The sequence below is a fragment of the Oncorhynchus mykiss genome, chromosome 8 (assembly GCF_057628025.1).
Source record: "Oncorhynchus mykiss isolate SJ-2025 chromosome 8, ASM5762802v1, whole genome shotgun sequence".
Taxonomy (NCBI): Eukaryota; Metazoa; Chordata; class Actinopteri; order Salmoniformes; family Salmonidae; genus Oncorhynchus; species Oncorhynchus mykiss.
In genome coordinates, this window is record NC_143029.1 from 65,264,355 (window position 1) to 65,284,862 (window position 20,508).

The 20,508-nt window shown below is 40.2% G+C and overlaps 1 protein-coding gene across 5 annotated transcripts; it reads right to left on the reverse strand.

Annotated features, from left to right (window-relative positions):
* Positions 1 to 1,125: 1,125 nt before the first annotated feature.
* LOC110530317 (kinesin-like protein KIF2C) lies at positions 1,126 to 19,923 on the reverse strand. 5 transcript variants are annotated; one of them, XM_021613250.3, is made up of 22 exons: positions 19,647 to 19,923; positions 17,788 to 17,882; positions 15,179 to 15,262; positions 15,019 to 15,067; positions 14,895 to 14,927; positions 12,907 to 13,038; positions 12,554 to 12,667; positions 12,234 to 12,334; positions 11,420 to 11,515; positions 11,280 to 11,334; positions 11,018 to 11,180; positions 10,739 to 10,829; positions 10,563 to 10,626; positions 8,951 to 9,042; positions 8,648 to 8,790; positions 5,969 to 6,173; positions 4,696 to 4,806; positions 4,345 to 4,412; positions 4,174 to 4,270; positions 3,263 to 3,346; positions 1,622 to 1,715; positions 1,126 to 1,486 (listed from the first exon to the last, which is right to left on the reverse strand). In XM_021613250.3, the coding sequence occupies exons 1-22, from the start codon at positions 19,705 to 19,707 to the stop codon at positions 1,410 to 1,412; spliced, it is 2,109 nt and encodes a 702-aa protein (XP_021468925.3). In that variant the 5' UTR covers positions 19,708 to 19,923; the 3' UTR covers positions 1,126 to 1,409. The 5 variants fall into 5 exon arrangements, 4 of the variants coding, with proteins under 4 accessions (XP_021468925.3, XP_021468926.3, XP_090038407.1 ...); XM_021613251.3 differs by lacking the exon at positions 14,895 to 14,927; XM_090182281.1 differs by lacking the exon at positions 15,179 to 15,262 and having other exon boundaries at positions 19,647 to 19,877.
* Between the last annotated feature and the right edge of the window lie 585 nt (positions 19,924 to 20,508).

The following is a 20,508-nucleotide window of genomic DNA, read 5'->3' on the forward strand; positions in this document are numbered from 1 at the left end:
GAGACATAAGGGGATTTGGCAAAGTAATTAACAATTCCAAGCAGAAATGATCAGTGTTGTGAAATAGTAGATAAGAGTGAATTAAGGTCTGAATCATGAGCCTATGACCACCTTTTACAAATGAAAGATTCAACAATGTACTGCAACTGCTAGTCTCAGAAATGATTGTGAAGTAAATGCAGTAGGTTGAGGTTCTGTTAATCCACTATACAACTGAATGTGCCTTTATAAAACCAACTATACTGAACATCACTATAGAGATCAGAGTGGTTCCTGATATCACTGTATTTTGCATAACAAAAGTGAACAATATGCTACCAGACGACTGAAGCACACAGCTGAGGGTGAGCGAAACAATTCAAATACATTTTGGCAACAACACGAGATGGACATCAAGAAGCTATAGAACTTTCAACAACTTGATGTGGCTACGTGCGGTCTGTTTTCAAATAGTTTTCTAAGCGATCAAAAAGAAAAAAAGGCAGAGCTACATATCACCACATATAATAAAAACACTGCTTGTTAACCATTATTGAGACGCCGAGTTAAAAGAAAGTTAATGTGTTATACTAGGCCATTGAAAACTGTTTTGCATAGCACTTGCCTGTGAGAACGGGCAGACAAGACTGCTGGTTGGGGGAGGGTTGGTTCGGGAGAAGGGAGGGGAGTACCACCCAGTGAGATAGGGGTGGGGGTTGTGCTCATAGGAAACAGTTGTGCTGCATGCAAGGCCTCACACCATGCTGTGGGGCCACCCAGTCGCCAGCAAAATTTGTTTATTTTTATTCTTTGGGGAAAATTGTTCAGTGTGAGATGTTTATTAGAGCTTTGATATGTCATGTGTCAGCTTTTGCTTGCAGGGTATGTGTATACACAAGCTGGACTTGTGTATAGTGGAGGTTGGGGTCGAGAAGCAGAAAGGAAGGAGGAAAAAAAGGGAGGTAGAAACAAAGCCCCCACACACAGTGCTAGGCAGATGTGCACGGGTCATCCACCAGCGGTCTAGGTTGATGTCATGGGGCTAGAACACAGCTCCGTGGTATGGCATGTAATACAAACACATTTCTCAACGGAAATTAAAGAGCAGTAGCTAAATGGTTGGTTGATAAATGCTACAAAATAACATATTGGTAAATACCTTTATTATATTCACAAATCATTTAAATGCTGGACAAATCTCCAGTTTGAATACAAATCCATTTAAAACATGAACTGTTAACATACTTTCACAGAGATCTATGGTATGTAGTGAGAGGCTTTACACATTAGAGGTAAGGTTCTTTCATGTACCATTAAATGAAAGTTAGCAGAAGGGAATTTATGCCCAATTGAACAATAATGAATAGTTACTGCATGATAAAACTTATCAGAACATTATTCCCAAGTGAACAAGTTGAGGGATGTCCCTCTCAGCAATAACCTGATTTGGGTGACATCCTTGCCAGTCGCTCTCCATCAATGGCAGACTGCAATGCCAGGACCGTGTCTGCGAAAAAAAAGAAAAGAAATCAGCCAAGGCCACAGTGTTATAAAAGCTAGACGATACTTGGGATGAACTAGGCTGAGAATGTGTTGTTGATGGAATTACAAATGTAGCTGGTCTGTTAACACATCCACACACCCAGTAATTTTCTTGCGTAGTCCACAATATCAGTCGCCCCAGCCTCAATGTCATATGATGGCATCTCCATTTGCTTGATAATGTTACTTGCTCCCTGTACAACATAAGACAGTGAACTGAGTGATCATTTTTTTAAAATAAAATAAAGCCATTACACAGTATAATTTAAAAAAATGTAACACTACAGTTATTTCAAGTCCAGTTGCAGTGATTGACATGAACTTCTCAGCCACTTGTCCTTTTTTACTTGTCCAAAGGCTCAAGTCACTTGCTCCCTCACCCAAAAAAAGGTCTAACACCATTGACCAAAAAGGTGATTGAAAATGATGTTGTATGATGCAAGAACCACTAGACAGAATAACCTTCATTATTATCACTAGTATTGACAATGGAAGGCTGCTGGTCTCTGATCCCATGTATTATATATCTCCTGCCATTGAGGCCTTGAGCAAGGCACTTAACCCCCCACAAAGTAAAAAACAGCACTGACAGGCTACTGTATAAAACACATTGGGTCCAACAACCCTTTATCCAACCTTGCTTAAACACACCAAACTCAGATTATCTGTTGAGCAGCTGATTGTTCAAGCAGGCCTGGAGCAAAAGCCTGCACCCCCAGTATCTCTCGTGGATTCTCCAGGAGGGTTGGTCACGCTGCAACATTATTTTACAAGTACTTTTAGTCTTCATAAAATAATTCCCTCATTCAACGAACTAGGGATCAACTCGCTAAGGTGGACGAGGTGGCTAACAAAATACGTTTATCTATTGGTAAGGTTAAATTTTTCAGTGTTCATGGGTAATCTTGACAGCATAGGAGTTACTTGTCAATTAAGCTATTCTAAGAATATTTTGTCAGAATTACATGGTTAGTATTGAATAGTGGAGAAGCCTAGCCAATTTTGAGTGCTTGAGAGACGGTTTAGAACCGGAGTATGCAGCATTGGTTTCATTAACTGTTTTGGCCAGTTGCAGTTAAACAATAGTGCCAGTGAAAACTTATTTTAGGACATGGGACATGACAATGACATTAATGCATGCTAACAGCTAAATAGTTCATTAGTGAGATAACCAATTCAAAATTGTGTAGGTTGGCTGGTTATCATCTAGTTAGTCTGTTGTATGTCATTATTTTACCTGCTGCACAAATGTCTTGCTCACTCCCTCCTCTGGCAACTCAAACGCAGGTGATGCACACATTATGACTTTTCATTGCTAACCAAAACTTTGCTACAACTGGGAAAATAACTCACTAGCAATTATCAACAAATGTGCAAACGCAGCTAGGCTCATTTTGACCTTAAAAACACATCTGGCAACTGAATGATTGAAAGACAGCTTGTGCTGTAAATAAATATACTCTGATGCGTTCTGCTGCGATTGGGAGGACAGTGAGTAAAACATCACATCTGCACAACTGATCTAATTATGATCGGAGTAGCCTAATTGTTTGACAGCAATTTCTTTATTTTACTTGTCCGCTCAGACAACTTAAATCTATAGTCTGCTTGTCCAACAATTTGTTTTACTTGACCCGGACAAGCATTAATGTCAAGCCCTGCAGTTGCATCAAATTATATTGCAATTCTAGGTCCAGGATGTGTCAAACAAGGAGTCTTTGGGACAGAGATATAGGTATACCGTCAACTCCTCGTGCACCCTCTCCTCCAGCTCAGAAACCTGGGATATGGCCTCATACACGTCGGTCATGGGTACAATGGAGTCCTGCAAAGACCAGAAGTTAATAACATGCTCAGTTTAGTACTAATATACATATTTTTTAAAGGAACTCAGACCGGTTTTAAACTTACTCTTGAAAGTAGTAATAGTAGAATGCACAAGGTGCAATTTGGAAATTGGGTCGTGCATCAGCTCCTCTTGTCATGTCAGCCATTGCATACTTTAGAGTTATTTATAACAGGAAATGTCCAGATCAGGTAGCCATGTCAGTTAACATTTTTTGATTTAGTTCTTTTTTAGCCCATAGATATTGTTGTAGTTTTTCACATGAATACACACTAGACATAGCAAAATGTATATAATTGCAACAAAAAGTTAGCTTTAAACCTGTAAAGTTCTCTCCAACAACAAGAGGGGTGTTTTTATTTTTACTAGACAAGTCAGTTAAGAACAAATTCTTATTTACAACAACTGCCTACCCAGGCCAAACCCCAACGACGCTGGGCCAATTTTGCGCCGCCCTATGGGACTCCCAATCATGGCTGGTTGTGATACAGCCTGGAATCGAACAAGGGTCTGTAGTGAAGCCTCTAGCACTGAGATGCAGTGCCTTAGACCGCTGCGCCACTCAGGGTGTGAACAGTTTGCCTCATGAACAGTGCTTGTTCCCATAGAAATAGACATGGCATGTGCAGGGGATGTGCACGAGATGTTCCCCAATGCTGGAAGAGCACCCCCCCCCGCTATAACACAGTCTGTCCCCTGAGGACCAATCAGTGGTAAGCAACTAAACAGGGGTTGCATTTTATTCTCTATATAGCGCTCTAATTTCAACCAGGGCCCATGAGGGGCCCAGGGTCTTTTGAGCTCACCTCTTCTGATGAGGAGCTGTTCTCCACTTCCATCTCATCAATCTTCTTGGGAAGATCCGCATCATTCATCTTTAACGTTCCATTCAGTTCCTTCACTCTAACAATAAATAAAACAAGTTAAATTTACGCCTACTACTGGAAATATCGATCGATCAATTGTTTTGACAGTACCTGTCTGCATAGCGTAGTGTGTTCACAGTGGAATCGCATGAGGACATTCCAGGAGACACCATTGCAATCTGGAAAATAAGAAAAACAACAATAACATTATGGCCAATATTAGGTCTACCGTCTAGTAATGTAGGGAAGGAAGGCCAATCGTTTTAACTTTGCTAAAATAAAACAATGTCTAAAAAAAAAAATGGTGAGCACATTATCCTTTTCAAGAGGGAAAAGAGGGGGGGGACCACCACAGCTTAGCCTGGTCCCAGATCTGTTGGTCCTCGTGACAACTCAATTGCTGTCATTATCAAGCACATGTGCATCTAGAGCTAAAGCCCAAAGAAAGGAGACAAGCCTTACCATGCATGTCCTGGAGTTCTCGCCGATGAAGGAGTCTCGGAGTACCTGTGTCAGCTTGCTCATCCTGAAGGGGATGTGGTGGCTGTCCATCCCCAAGGAGCGAATGCATTCCTACAAGGAGAGGAAGGAGCAAGCACGGTTTAGACTAGGGGTGTCAAACATACAGATCCAATTAAATCCAGCACGTGCGTGGGTGGTTTGTGCAACAACAAAAAAAAGGTAATAATTTGTGTATTTTTTTTAATAAACTAGAGAAGAACGATCTCAATTCGACACCGAAATGACCAAAACCTAGGGGTGAGAATCTTTCCCATTCAAGAGAACTCGATACGCATCTAGGTACATAGGCTCCAATACGATAAACTTTTTCGTTTGAAACGATTCAGTGCGATTTGGTTCGATGCAGTAACATCTAATTCATTTTCCATTCCAAATCTGGTGCTGGGCCTCCTGCGCTAGATCTGTCCAAGCCGACTTCTCTGTGTGCGTAAATGATGCATGTCTATGGCGTATACTACTCTATGTAGGCACCTAATCTGAGCCCATTACCACCAAAACATTTGAATAGAAGATGTAACATTTAAATCTAAAATGCAATCCATATTCAATAAAATGACAGAAAAGGGCATCTCACGCTTATCTGCATACTTGTGGCCATTATCACGATGCATGTCATTAATTTCACAACGTAAGAAATCAACATTTGAAAATTGGACAATTGCTCTTTTGGGTGCCAATTATGAGAATTCAGTGTTCTTTTACTTTTCTCGGCATAATACAGTATATCGGCAGATGTATCATATCGGTAAGTTTTAACCCCCAAAATCCGGACACAAAAAAATTGCAGCCTGCAAGGCTAACTGAGTTTGACACCCCTGGTTTAGAGTAAGGAGCTGCAGCTCACAGCATGATTACATTTAGAAAGAAACCCTCCACAGAATTAGCTCCTCACATCATACACATTTAAACTCTCATTTTGGGTTAAGAGAGAGATATATATATATTTTTTTTACATTGATACCACTGGTGACATTACCAACACATTTTTGAAGGGTTTTGCATGCCTGCTATATGATCATATTCACTAGGCACAAAACGGAAGAAAACTGACCGCAGAGGGACTAACTGAACATGTCCAATAAAAAAAATGTCAGTTTCCATTTTCCGTTGCAGAAGGTTTTGCTACCACATGTGCACTAATGAATAGGACCCAGGTAAAATGGATGTCTAAAGAGTGAGAATGAACGGACAGCAGGCTAGTAGTTGTATTCACCTTGAGAGCCAGCAGGCTGCGGTTGATCTCGGCCGTCTCTACGAGGGTCTGTCTGTCGCTACTGCGAACGTCAATGCCCCTCTCGTTCCCTGCTAGGTCCACCAGGGAGAACTTCCCGTGCACCTGGTTCCTCCTTCGCAGGATCACCTGCAGGACGGCATGGGAGCGAGACGAGTTGGCGTTGGCTGACGTCTGGCCGGACGTCCTGAGAAAGAGGTGTGTCAGATCATTATTCCCAAGTTATTCACTACGCTAAAGTTAATATATTGGCAGGGGTGAAAGTAAAGTGGTGCGGTACGTCAATCCGGCAAAAATAAATAGTGGGGGTATGCCGTACCGGTAAAACATAAGCCTGTCACAATAATGAACACAAAATGTCAAGAAAACTGTAGGTTAATAAACCATTATTTATCATTACCACATGTCAGAGGCATGAAGCATTTGCGCATAGACATGAACGGGTGGTATAGTTTACGCGCCAACATGCGATGTGGTTTGACGAGAACATTGACATTTTGCCAAGGCAGAGATGAGTGGCCGAAACCGAACGGGAACAGCAGTGGAGGCATTCATTCTGTCCTAATGACAATCGCCAAATGTCTTTACACTTGTGTTACATGTCTCTTTCCATTCACCTATTGTTTGGAGGCTTGAAATATGTTGCGAGTGAAGGAACGCGCGCGGCTAGTCTAGTAAAAGGAGCCCTTTGAAGTGACTGACAGATTAAAACAATGTGACTGGTAATACATTTTAAAAAGACAAATCTTGATGACTAGGCTTACAGACCTGCTATTGAATTATTATGGATTTTAAATAGAACTCGATTAGCTCCCACAGCAGGCCTGCCCATTAGGGTGGCAGTTTGATGTGAGTGACATTTACCGACCTAAAAACTGACCAACAACACATCACATTATTCTGCCCAAAAACAATGACAACTTCTCACCCAGTGGCATTAGGGCTATATAGATGAGCGCTGATGCCGCCCCATGATAAGCAGCACCCACTTTGCCAAAGGCAGGGTGCAAATATTTAGCTTGTCCATGCCCAGCACGCCTCTCCAAGGGGTTGTTGGAGAGACGCAGCCCTGCAGTACTCCAGCAAATTCATTTAACATAGGCTTAATGATGTAGCCTACAGTAGAAATAGTATTACCGTATGTGGTTTTTCTGTAGCACATAGACTGGAGACCAAATGTATTACCATGTCACCAGAGACATTATAAAAAAAATCATTCACTTATGAGGAGTGTGCAGGAGAAAGTCAACTAAAAAGGCAAACATCAGCTTTGGAGCGGATGTGGCAGAATCAGAAGTGGACAGCAGCTTTGGAGCGGATGTGGCAGAATCAGAAGTGGACAGCAAACAATGCAGAAAATAATAATTTAAACAATATAGTCTTCATTTTATTTTCGACTCAACTAACAAAAGGGCTTTGTTTGAGCTTATTTCTTCCTATAATTTTTATTTATTTTTCAAAGTAGGTCTACCTCTGACAGATTCAATTTAGCTATCCATAGATTTGTCAGTATAGCCAAATCCTCCAATACTATCACCATGCACTCAGTATAGACTGAGGACTTTGTGTTTGGTTAAAACCAGGACTTTAAATTGAGTGAGGATATGCCATGCCCTTTCTTAAAAGGGCAAAAGGGACTTTACATTTTGAAATAAATAATCCAGATAATATAAAGTGTTTTATAACAATGATGCCTTATGATAGAAACAAGCTTTAAAATAGCCACAAAAGATGTGACTGATGCATATGGGGATTTATTTATATATATATATTGATTAGTTTCTATGACTTTCTGAAGCAGCCTTCAATATTTTAGGAGACAAAATGTACTTTGCTCTTTTGTCCCCATTAATTGAGCTTTTCACTTTCTAAAAAGAGAAGATGTTTAATGATTGAGAAAATCATCAATGTAAATCAGATTGAAAATATTAGGATATGTTATGGATATTGAAGTGATTTATATAGCCTACTAACCAGATTTGTTCAAAGTAGTTTAAATTTGTAGCACAGGCATATGAATTGGGCTGCTGTTATGTTGCTCTGCTGCCTATTAGGTGAGAAAAAAAATTGGCCCAAGACCAAACCTACTGCCAGCCCCTGCTGTATCCTACACTACTCTAGTTTAGCGGGGATATTAGGGGGGCAATTGTCTCTAAGGCGGCAGAGCGTACAGGGCCATAATGCGGCAGATTTTTTATTTTTAAACAGTGCACACACAGGAGGTCCCATACTTAGAAGAAATGCCTGGAGACAGGAAAATGCACACCAGTGTAGGCGGAGTAGAACACTTAGAGAAAAGATAAGCAGTGCTCCGATGCAATGCTGCCTTCTTTTCTTTCCCCTTCTGAGAAAGATATTGGTGCAATGTCAAAAAAAACAACCAAGAACAACACACACAGTTGACAACGTCACGAGAGAAAGATAAAGGGGCCTGTTCAGGAGGGCGCAAAGTAACAGAACGTTCAGATAGAAAAGTATTAGGTAGAACAGATACAATTGTCTATCAGAATAGGTAATCATGTCAACCATAAGAATTTGTTCTTAACTGACTTGCCTAGTTTAAAAAACAACATTCATTACGCTTCTATCTGTAAAGTTTTGAGTGTTTCACCTCACTGAATACACCCTGGGTGGAGTAAAATAAAAAAAAGTAGTGTGTACCTGCATGCACTGCCCATCTCAATCATCTTGATGACGTCTTCAGCACACGAAACGTACATCTCCTGCAGGCCGACCACCTGGACCTGTTGTTTCTCATCCTCTAGCACTCGCAGCTTGGCCTTCTTGTTCAGCAGATCAAATACCTGAGGAGTAAGCAAGTGTGTTAGCAAAATGTCAAATGAGTCTTCTCTACACTTTTGTCCTGTTATCATGGATTCTCCATCAAAAAAAAAAAAAAAAAAAAACATGTCAACCATCCAAACCACCAAGCTGCTTGAGGAGCACTGAGCTTTTCCTTCTCACCTTGCTGTTGTAGATCTCAAAGAATGTCACGTAGGGACACAGGTCCAGACCGGAATATCTCCTCTGCTTCAGGAGGGCGAATACATCCTGAGCTGAAGAACAAGGAGTTACAGGACACTGAAAGACATCATTGAAGTATGTCCTAGGTAAAGGTTATTCACATATAACCTTCATGCACAAAACCTTTTTCTTTGTATATAAAATGTGAGGTGGACAGATATATTCCTTAATCCTAGATATTTCTGAGATCAGTACTATCACAATATTTCCTAATCAAATAAGTTAATTGCTCGCGTAAACAGGTTAGCAGACGTTATAGCGGGTGCAGCAAAACGCTTGTGGTTCTAGCTCCTAACAGTGCAGTAAAAATGTAAGACAAGTACCAAAATCTATTTAAAAAAATGAAAGGATACCTCATAGGGATGTGCATCTTTCCCTTTAAAGACGTCAGTTTTTTTTAAAAACTTGGTTCGACACGATTCAATAACGTGTTGCATAAACATACATTTTCCATTCTAAATTCAAATCTGCTCCTGATGGAGCTCATGAGCTAGGCCTCTCTGAACTGACCGCGTCTGGAAATTATTTATACGTCTATGGTGCATGTAGGCACCGGAGCTGAGCCATAAGGGAAACTGGGTATCTAGCCAGCAGCATTGCAGTTCTTAACACTCAAACCTCTGTCTTGCCCATTCACTCTTTCCAAGAGACTGACCAGCTGAATGCTATGATCTCTTATTGATGTCACTTGTTAAATCCACTTGAAATCAGCGTAGATGAAGGGGATTTTTAAGCCTCGAGACATGAATTGTGTGTGTACCATCGAGGTTGAATGGGAAAGAAAATATTTAAACTGCCTTTGAACAGGGTACGGTAGTCGGTGCAAGGCGCTCCGGTTTGTGTCAAGAACGGAAATCCTGCTGGGATTAGGAAGGTGTTCTTAATGTTTTGTACACAATCCATGTCTCAAAAATCCTTCTTTAACCCATCTCTTCCCCTTAATCTACACTGATTGAAGTGGATTTAACAGGTGACATCAATAACAGATCATAGCTTTCAACTGGTCAGTCTCATGTAAAGAGCAGGCGTTCCTAATGTTTTGTACACTAAGTGTATAGCACAACTTTGGATTTCACAGTCTCATAATCGAATGGTTTAGACCTTTTGGGAGTTGACAGATTTGGAGAGTTTCTTGTTCTCTCGGTTGGACCATGCAGTACGGGTGGTAAAAGTATCCTGCGGCAGATGGCTATATAGGTCAGCTAATACATGACTAAAGTCCCAGTGCGCTACTTTTTTGAACAATATATATTTATTATTTTGAATGGTGTGTTGCAGCACACATAATTACATGCTTAGTTGTCACAGAAAGTAGTAAGAAAGAAATTTAAGCAAAACAATTACGCAAACCCGTGATTCGTAAAATGTGAATCTATTTTCTGACTGTTGCATGCTACATTTGGATCGGTTAGGAGTCCCAGCCGGATCACTGCTCTCATGTCTTAAACATTTGAACCAGGGACCGATGCGCAACGGTGAATTGTTACATCCCTAATAACTAAGCCAAAAATGCAATGTTGTTGAAGCCAATAGCAAGGAGACAATGAATTACCTGCCATGGCATAGATCCCTTTCGCGTTGTTCTGGCTTTTCCCTGAAAAATCTCCTCCCATTGTCTGGATAGGGTAAAAGATAGGTATACATTTTACATCACATGTTAAAACAAATCTGGTGGACTTTGAGACAAAACTGCTCTAGTCAGTCTGTCAGGTAAACGGTAAGACTTACATGAGTTTTACCACTTCCAGTTTGTCCGTAAGCAAAACAAGTTGCCACCCCACCATCAAAGATGGTCTGGACAAGGGGCTTGGCAGTGAATCTACCAGTGAAAAATATTGGTATATAACCATGTTGCAAAAACAGGTAAATGATACAAACTTCATAGAAGAGAACATACTTGCAAAGGGTATTACGTTTTTTTTTGTTTTTTTTTATCAGCAAATTGTAAAATAATCCTGATAGAGAAAAACAGAACACTATTGTTTAGAAACCAATAACTGTGAATACCTGTACACTAAGTCATTGGTGGATGACTCATCAAAGGAGTAGTCAAAATGGAAGACCTGGTTGTCAAGGTACTTTGTCAGGTCCACTTTCTGCTTGGGCTCATGAAGGAGAAGCGTTCCATTACCAGGGATAGAAACCACATCAATATCGTTCTTAGTCACCTCTAAGACAACCACACATAGAAAGTCAACATGAGAAGCAGCTTGGTGGATACAGCTCAGTCAGAAAAAAGTTTTAGTTTGGTCAATTAAAAGTAAGTAACCTTTATTGTTGAGAGGACGCTTGCGAACGCACACACAAATTCTACGAGCTTCAACCTGTGAATCAAAAATAAAATGACACAGCTGATAAACACTAGTTAAGAAAGGCCTCCCACATTTTAACTCTTCTCCTCCATCTTACCATATCAGACAGAGATAAAGGAAGTACTTCCAAGGTCTCTCTGAACTCTTCAATCATCTGGTAAAACTGCTTGTTCGGTCGGTTTGTGTCTTCAAACTACAGCAAGGAGAAATACATGTAACGGAGAAAGTGATGGGTAGTAGTATTTAATAGTGCCAATACATTAGTAAAGGCTTTTAATGTGTTCACAACGTCAAATGAAAATAAAAGGAGGAAATCGACAGTAAGTCCGATCTACCTACTGGTATGCATCTACAAAAATAATTAACACAGGACACGGGCCAATAGTACCAGGTAAACAGACAAACAGTGGCCGTGTCTGAATACCCATACTAGAGTACTACATACTCAAACTGCAAACTCATTTCGGTGTTTGATCTAGTAGAACCCACTTGTCTTTTCCAACAGCTGATAATCAGATAAATTGACATGCCGTACCAAAACTAACAAATTACGAAGTCATTGCAAGTGCACATTAGGAGTACCATTATCAAAAATTTCACATAGTATAAAACTTGATTTTCTCGCATACCATTTAGTCATGACCTCGACTAACCTGTACCCCCGCACATTGACTTGGTACCGGTAGCCCATGTATATAGCCTCGTTATTGTTATGTACTTTTATTGTGTTAATTTCTATTTTGCAAATATATTTAAAAGCTATTTCTTGAACTGCATTGTTGGTTAAGGGTTTTTAAGTAACATTTCCCGGTAAGGTCTACACTGTTGTATTCGACGCATGTGAAACATTTTAATTTGACTAAAATGGGTATTTGGACATGGCCACTGTCTCATGTGACCAATTCTCTTACTTTTCCTTTCTTGGGCACCATGTCCAAGCTCTTGACTGCATGGGACAATCTTTTGTTCACTGGTTTGCTCATGTCTTGGGGTAGCACTGATCTCCGTCTGCCTGAAAGAGTGAAGTATCTAATGGGATGAAGATGCTCACAAAAGATAGCAGGGCGTCTCATACTAGGATCAGGTCCTCTGGTCTATTTAATCTTATTCATTGTGATCTACAAGGCAAAACTGATCCTAGATCAGCACTCCTCTTCTGAGGCAATATAAAAACACAGGCCCAGGGAAATAAACATAGTGATGTGTGTGACTCAAAGTTCCTAAAGCTCACTTGAGGTGACTGAGGAAACACTCTTGGCCTCATTCTCCTTCAGGGCCTCGTTGACTGGGGGCAGGACAGCAGTCGGTCTCTGACTGTTCCTTTTCCTCTCTCGGTTGGGCACACCTGGAAAATGAAGCATGATGACAAAGGTGAATATCAAGAGGTCTCCGAGTCACTGAGTGAAGCATTCAGAGGGTAATGGGATAAATTATGCCAGTATGTTTGTGCCTTCATGCCAACTCCTTGTCACGCCAAACAAAGGTTTGACAATGACTGCAATGGAGTTGGCAAGAGCACAAACAGATCTGGGACCAGGCTATAGGGGAAAGGCAATAAGTCAGAAATCATTGAGGCACACCCACCTGAAGCTTTGAGGACAGAGGGTGGATACTCTGAAGACAGGGAGTCATGCTTAGTCTTAGCAGCAAGCTCAGAGACAGGAGTAAGGGTCCGGAACAAGCATGTCTGCCGTGTAGACTTTCTTGGAAGTGGAACTGAGAGGAAATTAGTACATTTACCACTACAGTTAAATGAAGTAGATTAATAACTCCTGTTCATCATCCTACTGATCCCAACACTAGACACCAAACCATAAAAATAATGATTTTATATGTAGTCCTACTAAACAGATGGCCACCCCTAATAAGTGGGTTCAATTTTAGTTGGGTGAATCTGGCATGCCATAATCAAATGAGAATTGCAGCAAATGCATTACTTTTGATTTCAATATAAGCTGTAAAACAGAGATGAAGCAGAAACAGTGCAGTGTTTAAAAGAGAAAAGCTGACAGTAGCTTTGGGAACGACTTCAGTGCTTATTAGAAGGAATTGTGGTGAGTTTGTGGAAACAAAGAACACATACTACTAGCATGCTAAGAAATAAGATCCAAATCACGGAGTCTGCATTTCACTAGAAAGAGTGCTAGTACACTTATGCAAACTGCTCAGGGTCACTATTCGAATTACATAGACATATTCACACAGTCTTTTGGAACCCATCACATAAGGAACCTTTTGTCACAAAATGGCATTCTATACTGAACAAAAATATAAAAACACAAGTATTGGCCCCATGTTTCATGAGCTGAAATGAAAGAACCCATGCACAATCCCTGTTATAGAGTATTTCTCATTTGCCAAGATAATACATCTACTTGACAGGTGTGGCATATCAAGAAGCAAATTAAATGGCATTATCATTACACAAGTGCACCTTGTGCGGGGGCAATAAAAGGCCACGAAAATGTGCAGTTGTGTAACAACAATACCACCGATGTCTCAAGTTGAGGGAGCATGCATTTGGCATACTGACTGCCGGAATGTCTACCAGAGTGGATGCCAGAGAATTGTAATGTTAAATTATCTACCATAAGCTGCCTCCAACAGCATTTTAGAGCATTTTAGAGAATTTGGTAGTACGTCCAACCGGCATCACAACCGTAGACTATGTGTAACCACACCAGCCCAGGACCTCCACATTCGGCTTCTTCGCCTGCGGGGATTGTATGAGACAAGCCACCCGGACAGCTCATGAAACAGAGGAGTATTTCTGTCTGTAATAAATCCCTTTTGTGGGGAAATACATTCAGATTGGCTGGGCCTGGCTCCCCAATGGGTGGGCCATGGCTGTGCCCCTGCCCAGTCATTTGAAATCCATAGATTAGGGCCTCATGAATGTCAATTTAGTGATTTCCTTATATGGACTGTAACTCAGTAAAATCGTTGACATTGTTGCATTTATATTTTTGTTCAGTATAGTTTACAGGTAACTGCCAAAATAAACGAAACACCAACAAAGTGTCTTAATAGAGACGTCGGGCCAACACGAGACAGAACAGCTTCAATGCCCCTTGGCATAGATTCTATAAGTGTCTGGAACTCTATTGGAGGGATACAACACCATTCTTCCACGAGAAATACCATAATTTTGTGTTTTGCATTCTAGTTGGAAACAGTACATTCCACATGATTATACTCTACATTAGTTAATCAGTTATGTACAGAAAACATACAGTCCCACTTGAAACAAAAGCCTGTCCACTCAACCCCACTAGTAAGTAAAGACAAGAGTACAATTATTGTGCACCTGAAGATAGAACCACATAATGGCCTGTATCTTCAAATCAAGGTATCAGGCTGCCCACAGGGAGCCCCATTCCGAAATGTTGCCCAATTATTGGCAAAAAATCTGATCGGTCAAAAGACCAATTAATGTCAGAAGATCAGAATTTGGTTGCCTGTGTAAACAGCCTAAGTGTGTGTGGAAATAGGCCTATATGATGTGATTCCATCTCATATAAAGTGATTTAGCATATGATTTGCTTAGAGAAGAACATGCATTGCATGCAAACCTGTCTCCTCAGGAGGACCCGCTGGAGTAGAAGCTTATGAAGGAAATATCCATAATTAACCATCAAACACAAAACAATGAAATCCACACTTAAAACATACTGGAACTAGGCAAAAATCACTTACGACTGGAAGGAGCAGGGACCCCGGATGAACGAAGACGGCTTTCACATTTCTGGAGAAAAATCACACAGGCAAACATTGCTCCTGACGTTAGGACCACAAACTTTCAAATGAATGCACTTTGAATCTCAAGTTCCTAGGTCCATCCCTAGAGTACACTTACCTTCTCCGGAGGAGCAGGTATACTAGTTGGTTTCATGCGCTCAAAAAGCTCTTTGTTCAGGGACCATAATTCATTAATTTCAAGCTGAAGAGCAAAGGGCAGGAATAATAGTATGTCAACAATCAGTTTCAGTTGACAAGACTTACAGCACATAGTATCTTTCATTGATCTAGCTATGCTAATGTCTGTTAGTATTTTGATAATTATTGCACTGTTGATATGTCAGCAGTAAAGTTTTCAAGACGGAACATTTTCAGTACAAAGCTAGAAGTGTGACGATGCAAAATGCATAATCATGACACTTGCTGAATTGTACTCTAACATAACGGGCTAAACTCCACAGTGAAGGAAGTTCACCACAGAGTGGAGTTTAGTCCAATATCTGTACAGGGATGCAAACTGGTGAGGGCCCAAAAAGGTGACACTTTTTTGTGTAAAAGAAATCCCTGCTAGGGAGAAATACAGGCTAACTAATTAAACAAATAATATGATATACATGATCAGTCTGTGTGTAAAATAAGTGGTTCATGTGAACCTAATACATAACTAAACAAATGTTTAGAGAATGTTATGTTGCCTAGACTTCACTGCAAATGACACTCAAGCCTTGAGAAAAAAAACAATACACTAAATTGTTGTTAGCCATGACAGCCTTTATAATAGAATGCTTGTGGCACTTGGGGAAAAAAAACATCTTAAGTAGAAATAGAATGAAACAGGCATTCTATTTTTGCTCTATTATAGTGGCCACTATAGTAGACATTGATCAAGTGCACAAGGCTACGTGTTTAAAAATAACATTCACAGAGTAAAAACATGTAATAATCCCCCCCCACACGTGTTACTGTCAAGTTCAACAAAACCAATATCTTTGGGCTACACTGCATTATATACTTTCTGCCTGTGGACATCTGTTCTACAATGTGCCAGCAGAACATGAAACCCTTTGTTGGCATAATTGTTATCTTTCAGGTAGAGAGTACACCTGGCTACACTCTTTTAATCCACTATATTGAAAAAGTGAGAAAGAGAGAAAGTGTGTGGTGTTCCTTTCACCTAGTGGCATCCAGCTTAAGCCAGGCCCAACTCCACTTGTTTAAAAAGCAACATCTTATTTTCACCCAATTCTCTCATCCTGAAAATTAACCACATTCTGTAAAGGGAAAACATTACTTTGTTAGCTAATGAACACAGATTGCCAGGGTCCAGAAAGCAACTAACACGTTATAACTTGAGGAACGGTGTTGTGCCGAAAACCTCCCCTCTGCCAGAATTGGCACACACGTGAATATGCACACACTCAATTCATTACTGCAACTTGCTTGCTAGTTGAGATTTCTGCCCTTCACTCCGTTGTCAGTTTAGCCAACATTTCACTGTGTCCTTCAAGGTAGCTGTCAATGATCATGTTAGGCTGCATTTCATTTTATATGCCGGTTTGATCGCGGGGGAGGCACTAGTAATGTCTGCAGTTTTCGGTTTGACTATTAGTCTATAAATAAATCTCTTTGCAAAATTTAAATGTTTATTGCCTGCCTACATTTTACTCCCTCTATGTTTAATACAACACACACACACATAAATTAATTTTTCATTTTGGTTGCCTATCCTGACATGAAGCTTGTTCTATAGAAAGTATTCGACTTGTGACAAAAATAAGGAAATTAGAAGGGGGGGGGGGGCGTCATCTTGGGACTGCAAGGCCCCACACACTTCACAATCATTTTGGTAGCTCATGTTAAACAATAGTGTGTGCCATAGAAAGTATTTGACTTTAGCCACAAAATTAAGGAAATTAGAAGGGCCAAGACCATTTTATTGCCTGCTGAAATCCTCCCCCTCTTCTAATTTCCTTACATTTTGTGGCTAATGTCAAATACTTTCTATAGAACAAACTTCACGTCAGGATAGGCAACTGAAATTAATATATGTGTGTGTTATATTAAACAGAGGGAGTAAAATGTAGGCAGGCAATAAACATTACAGAACAACTACTAGTCGAATAAGACATGGGAGAGATGACACATTTTGGCAAAGAGATTTATTCAGACTAATACACTTGAAACAAATAGCCAAACCGAAAACTGCAGACATTACTAGTGCCTCCCCGCGACCAAACTTCCATACATTTAATGAAACGCAGCCTAACGTGATCATTGACAGCTGCCTTGAAGGACACAAAAATGCATTCTGCTACTAAGATCAGTGAAATGTAGGATAAACTGACAAGAGTGAAGAACAGAAATCTCAACTAGCAAGCAAGTCGCATCAAATGAAGAATTGAGTGTGTGCGCGCTCACGCAAGGGGGGGGGGGGGGGGGGTTCGGCACAACCGCAAGGAGTCGTATAACGTTACCAGTTAATATAATAGCGAATTGGTTAGGTTACTAACGTTAGCTGTCTGACTTCATTAGCCAGCTAATTTTCACACCATGAACTCAATTCTTTGATCAGTAAAGTTGGCTCTTGCTCAACATTTATCTGGCTAGCAAAAGTCGTAGGTCACCTATTTTGGATTCAAAACGGCGAATTTCGCCAAAAGGTGACTAGTTTGCATCCCTGAATCTGTAACATAGATAAGGCACTTGTCTCGCTCTCGAGCCACTTACCTCTTTTCCCCTGCATACAGATTTCTCTAACCATTCAACCGTCACAGTACACTTTGTGGAATCCACAGATTTGACATTTGCAGCATGCACTCGCCCTGTAAAACACATTTAGAAGTAAGTAGTAATATCATGAAAATTAAACCCCGTTTGCTAGGCCACACCAAAGCCCTAGACCAGAGCTACAGTTATTTCAGAAAGTATTCACACCCCTTGACTTTTTCTACATGTGTTACAGCCAGAATTTGATATGTTGTCACTGGCCTACACAAAATACCCCATAATGTCAAAGTGTAATTATGTTTTACATTTATTTTTTACAAATTAATAAAACAAATAAAGCTTAAACATCGAGTCAATAAGTATTCGACCCCTGTTAAGTCAAGAGTAAATAAGTGCTTAACAAGTCACATAAGTTGCATGGACTCACTGTGTGTAATAATGTTTAAGTAGTAGTTTCAAGTATTTTTACTTAAGTAGTTTGTGGTATTTACATTTGACAACTTTTACTTCACTACATTCCTAAAGAAAATATACTTTTTACTCCATACATCTTCCCTGACACCGAAAAGTACTCGTTACATTTTGAATGCTTAGCAGGACAGGAAAATAGTTTAATTCACACTTATCAAGAGAACATCCCTGGTCATCCCTACTGCCTCTGAGCTGGCGGATTCACTAAACACATTCTTTGTAAATTGTCTGAGTGTTGGAGCATGCCCATGGCTATCTGTAAATTTTAAAAAGAAAATAGTGGTGTCTGGTTTGCTTAATAAGGAATTTGAAATTATTTATACTTGATTATATTTTAGGGCCATTTGACCAAGGAGAGTGATGGTGCTGCATCAGATGACCTGGCCTCCACAATCACCCGACCTCAACCCAATTGAGATTGTTTGGGATGAGTCCGTATCTGATGTGACCACCATTTGCCTCATGCAGCAGGACACATCTCCGTTATAGAGTTGATCAGGTTGTTGATTGTGGCCTGTGGAATATTGTCCCATTCCCCTTCAATGGCTGTGTGAATGGCAGTGGATGAATGGCACAACAATGGGCCTCAGGATCTTGACACGGTATCCATGTGCAATCAAATTGCCATCAAATAAAATGCTATTGTGTTTGTTGTCCGGAGCGTATACCTTCCCATACCATAACCCCACCACAACGCCATACAGTCTGCCATCTGCCCGGTACAGTTAAAACCTGGATTCATCCTGTATAGCACACTTCTCCAGCGTGCCAGTGGCCATCGAAGGTGACCATTTGCCCACTAAAGTCAGTTATGACGCTGAACCATTTTATTGTCCCCAGCACAAGGTTCACCTGTGTAATGATCATGCTTTTTAATCAGCTTCTTGATATGTCAGGTGGATGGATTATCTTGGCTATGGAGAAATGCTCACTACTTTTTGTGCATATGTAAAATGTCTGATATTTTATTTCAGTTCATGAAACCAACACTTTACATGTTGTTCAGTGTAACGTTAGGTCACCTAGCACTACAACGGCCATAACTAGTAAAAACATATCAAATAATTGCTTTATTATCCTATAGCTAGCTGTGTCTACTAGCTGCTAACAACCACACAAGTTATGTTAACCGCACATGCACCAATAACAATACGTTTTTCGATTAGCTTGAGTGGCATTCAAGTAACGTTAGCTAATTCAATTCGTCGAGTTTTGTAACTTATTCACCTATAACTTACTGACCTGCGTCAGTGTATTACAACAAATAATGTTCATATTAACTAGGTAACGTTATATTATTTGGGAGGTAAATCTGGCTAACTGCAACACTAACAAGGGAAATAAACAAACCTAGCTAACAATTCCTTAAACTAGCCAAATTAGCTTACCATCGCTTCTTTGGATGTTGACTGAAAGTCCAACAAGAAGTTTCGCCATAGTTGAATCCATGTTAATGCGTAAACTCACTTGCCAAGTTTTTAAAAGTTATTTACATACAACCTAACGTTAGCTGGCTACAGTCAAGCACCAAACAAATCCCAATCCGCCGCCAAATGTTTAAAATCAGTTTCTCGTCGGATGAAGTAGAAAAGGGCGATGCTGATTGAAGCAAGGGCGTTCTCAAAGATTGTCTATCAGAAAAAGTAGCTCGGTAGCCACATAGCCATGTGGTATTATTGCATTTTTTTATTAAGCTCAGTGAGTATAACCAATAACGATACATTTGAACGAATATAGTTTGGACATAGTGAAATATTGTTTGCATTTCCTGTTTTGAATACAGGTATATGATGAAAAAAAATTATAATACAAATAAAATACAATGCATTGTCATACATAACCACAGTGTGGCAGTAGCTAGCTACTATACAATTTGGAACCTCTGTAGCTACCAATTGCATGGCATGTTTGTTTGGAACCTCAATAATCAACTATTTGTTACTTTGACTCATTGCAAAGACACTCATTATTTGCTTATTATGTTAGTTGTTAGTGTAATAAGTGCATAGGCCTACAGTCTTGAGCTTGATACTCCCAGCCCTGCCTGACCCCCCAAATGTTTTTGCAATCTGTCTTATGAGGACATCATTACCCTTTTCAGTGTGAATTGAGGGTAGTTACTTTATCTGCCATTTTATCCAGTTGTTTGGGATAATACAGTCATTTTGTTGGGCAATATGTTCAAACTAAAGTGCTACAGGTTGTTCTCTCCTTTATTTGTGGGTGGGTTTGAAAAAATAACTAGCCTAA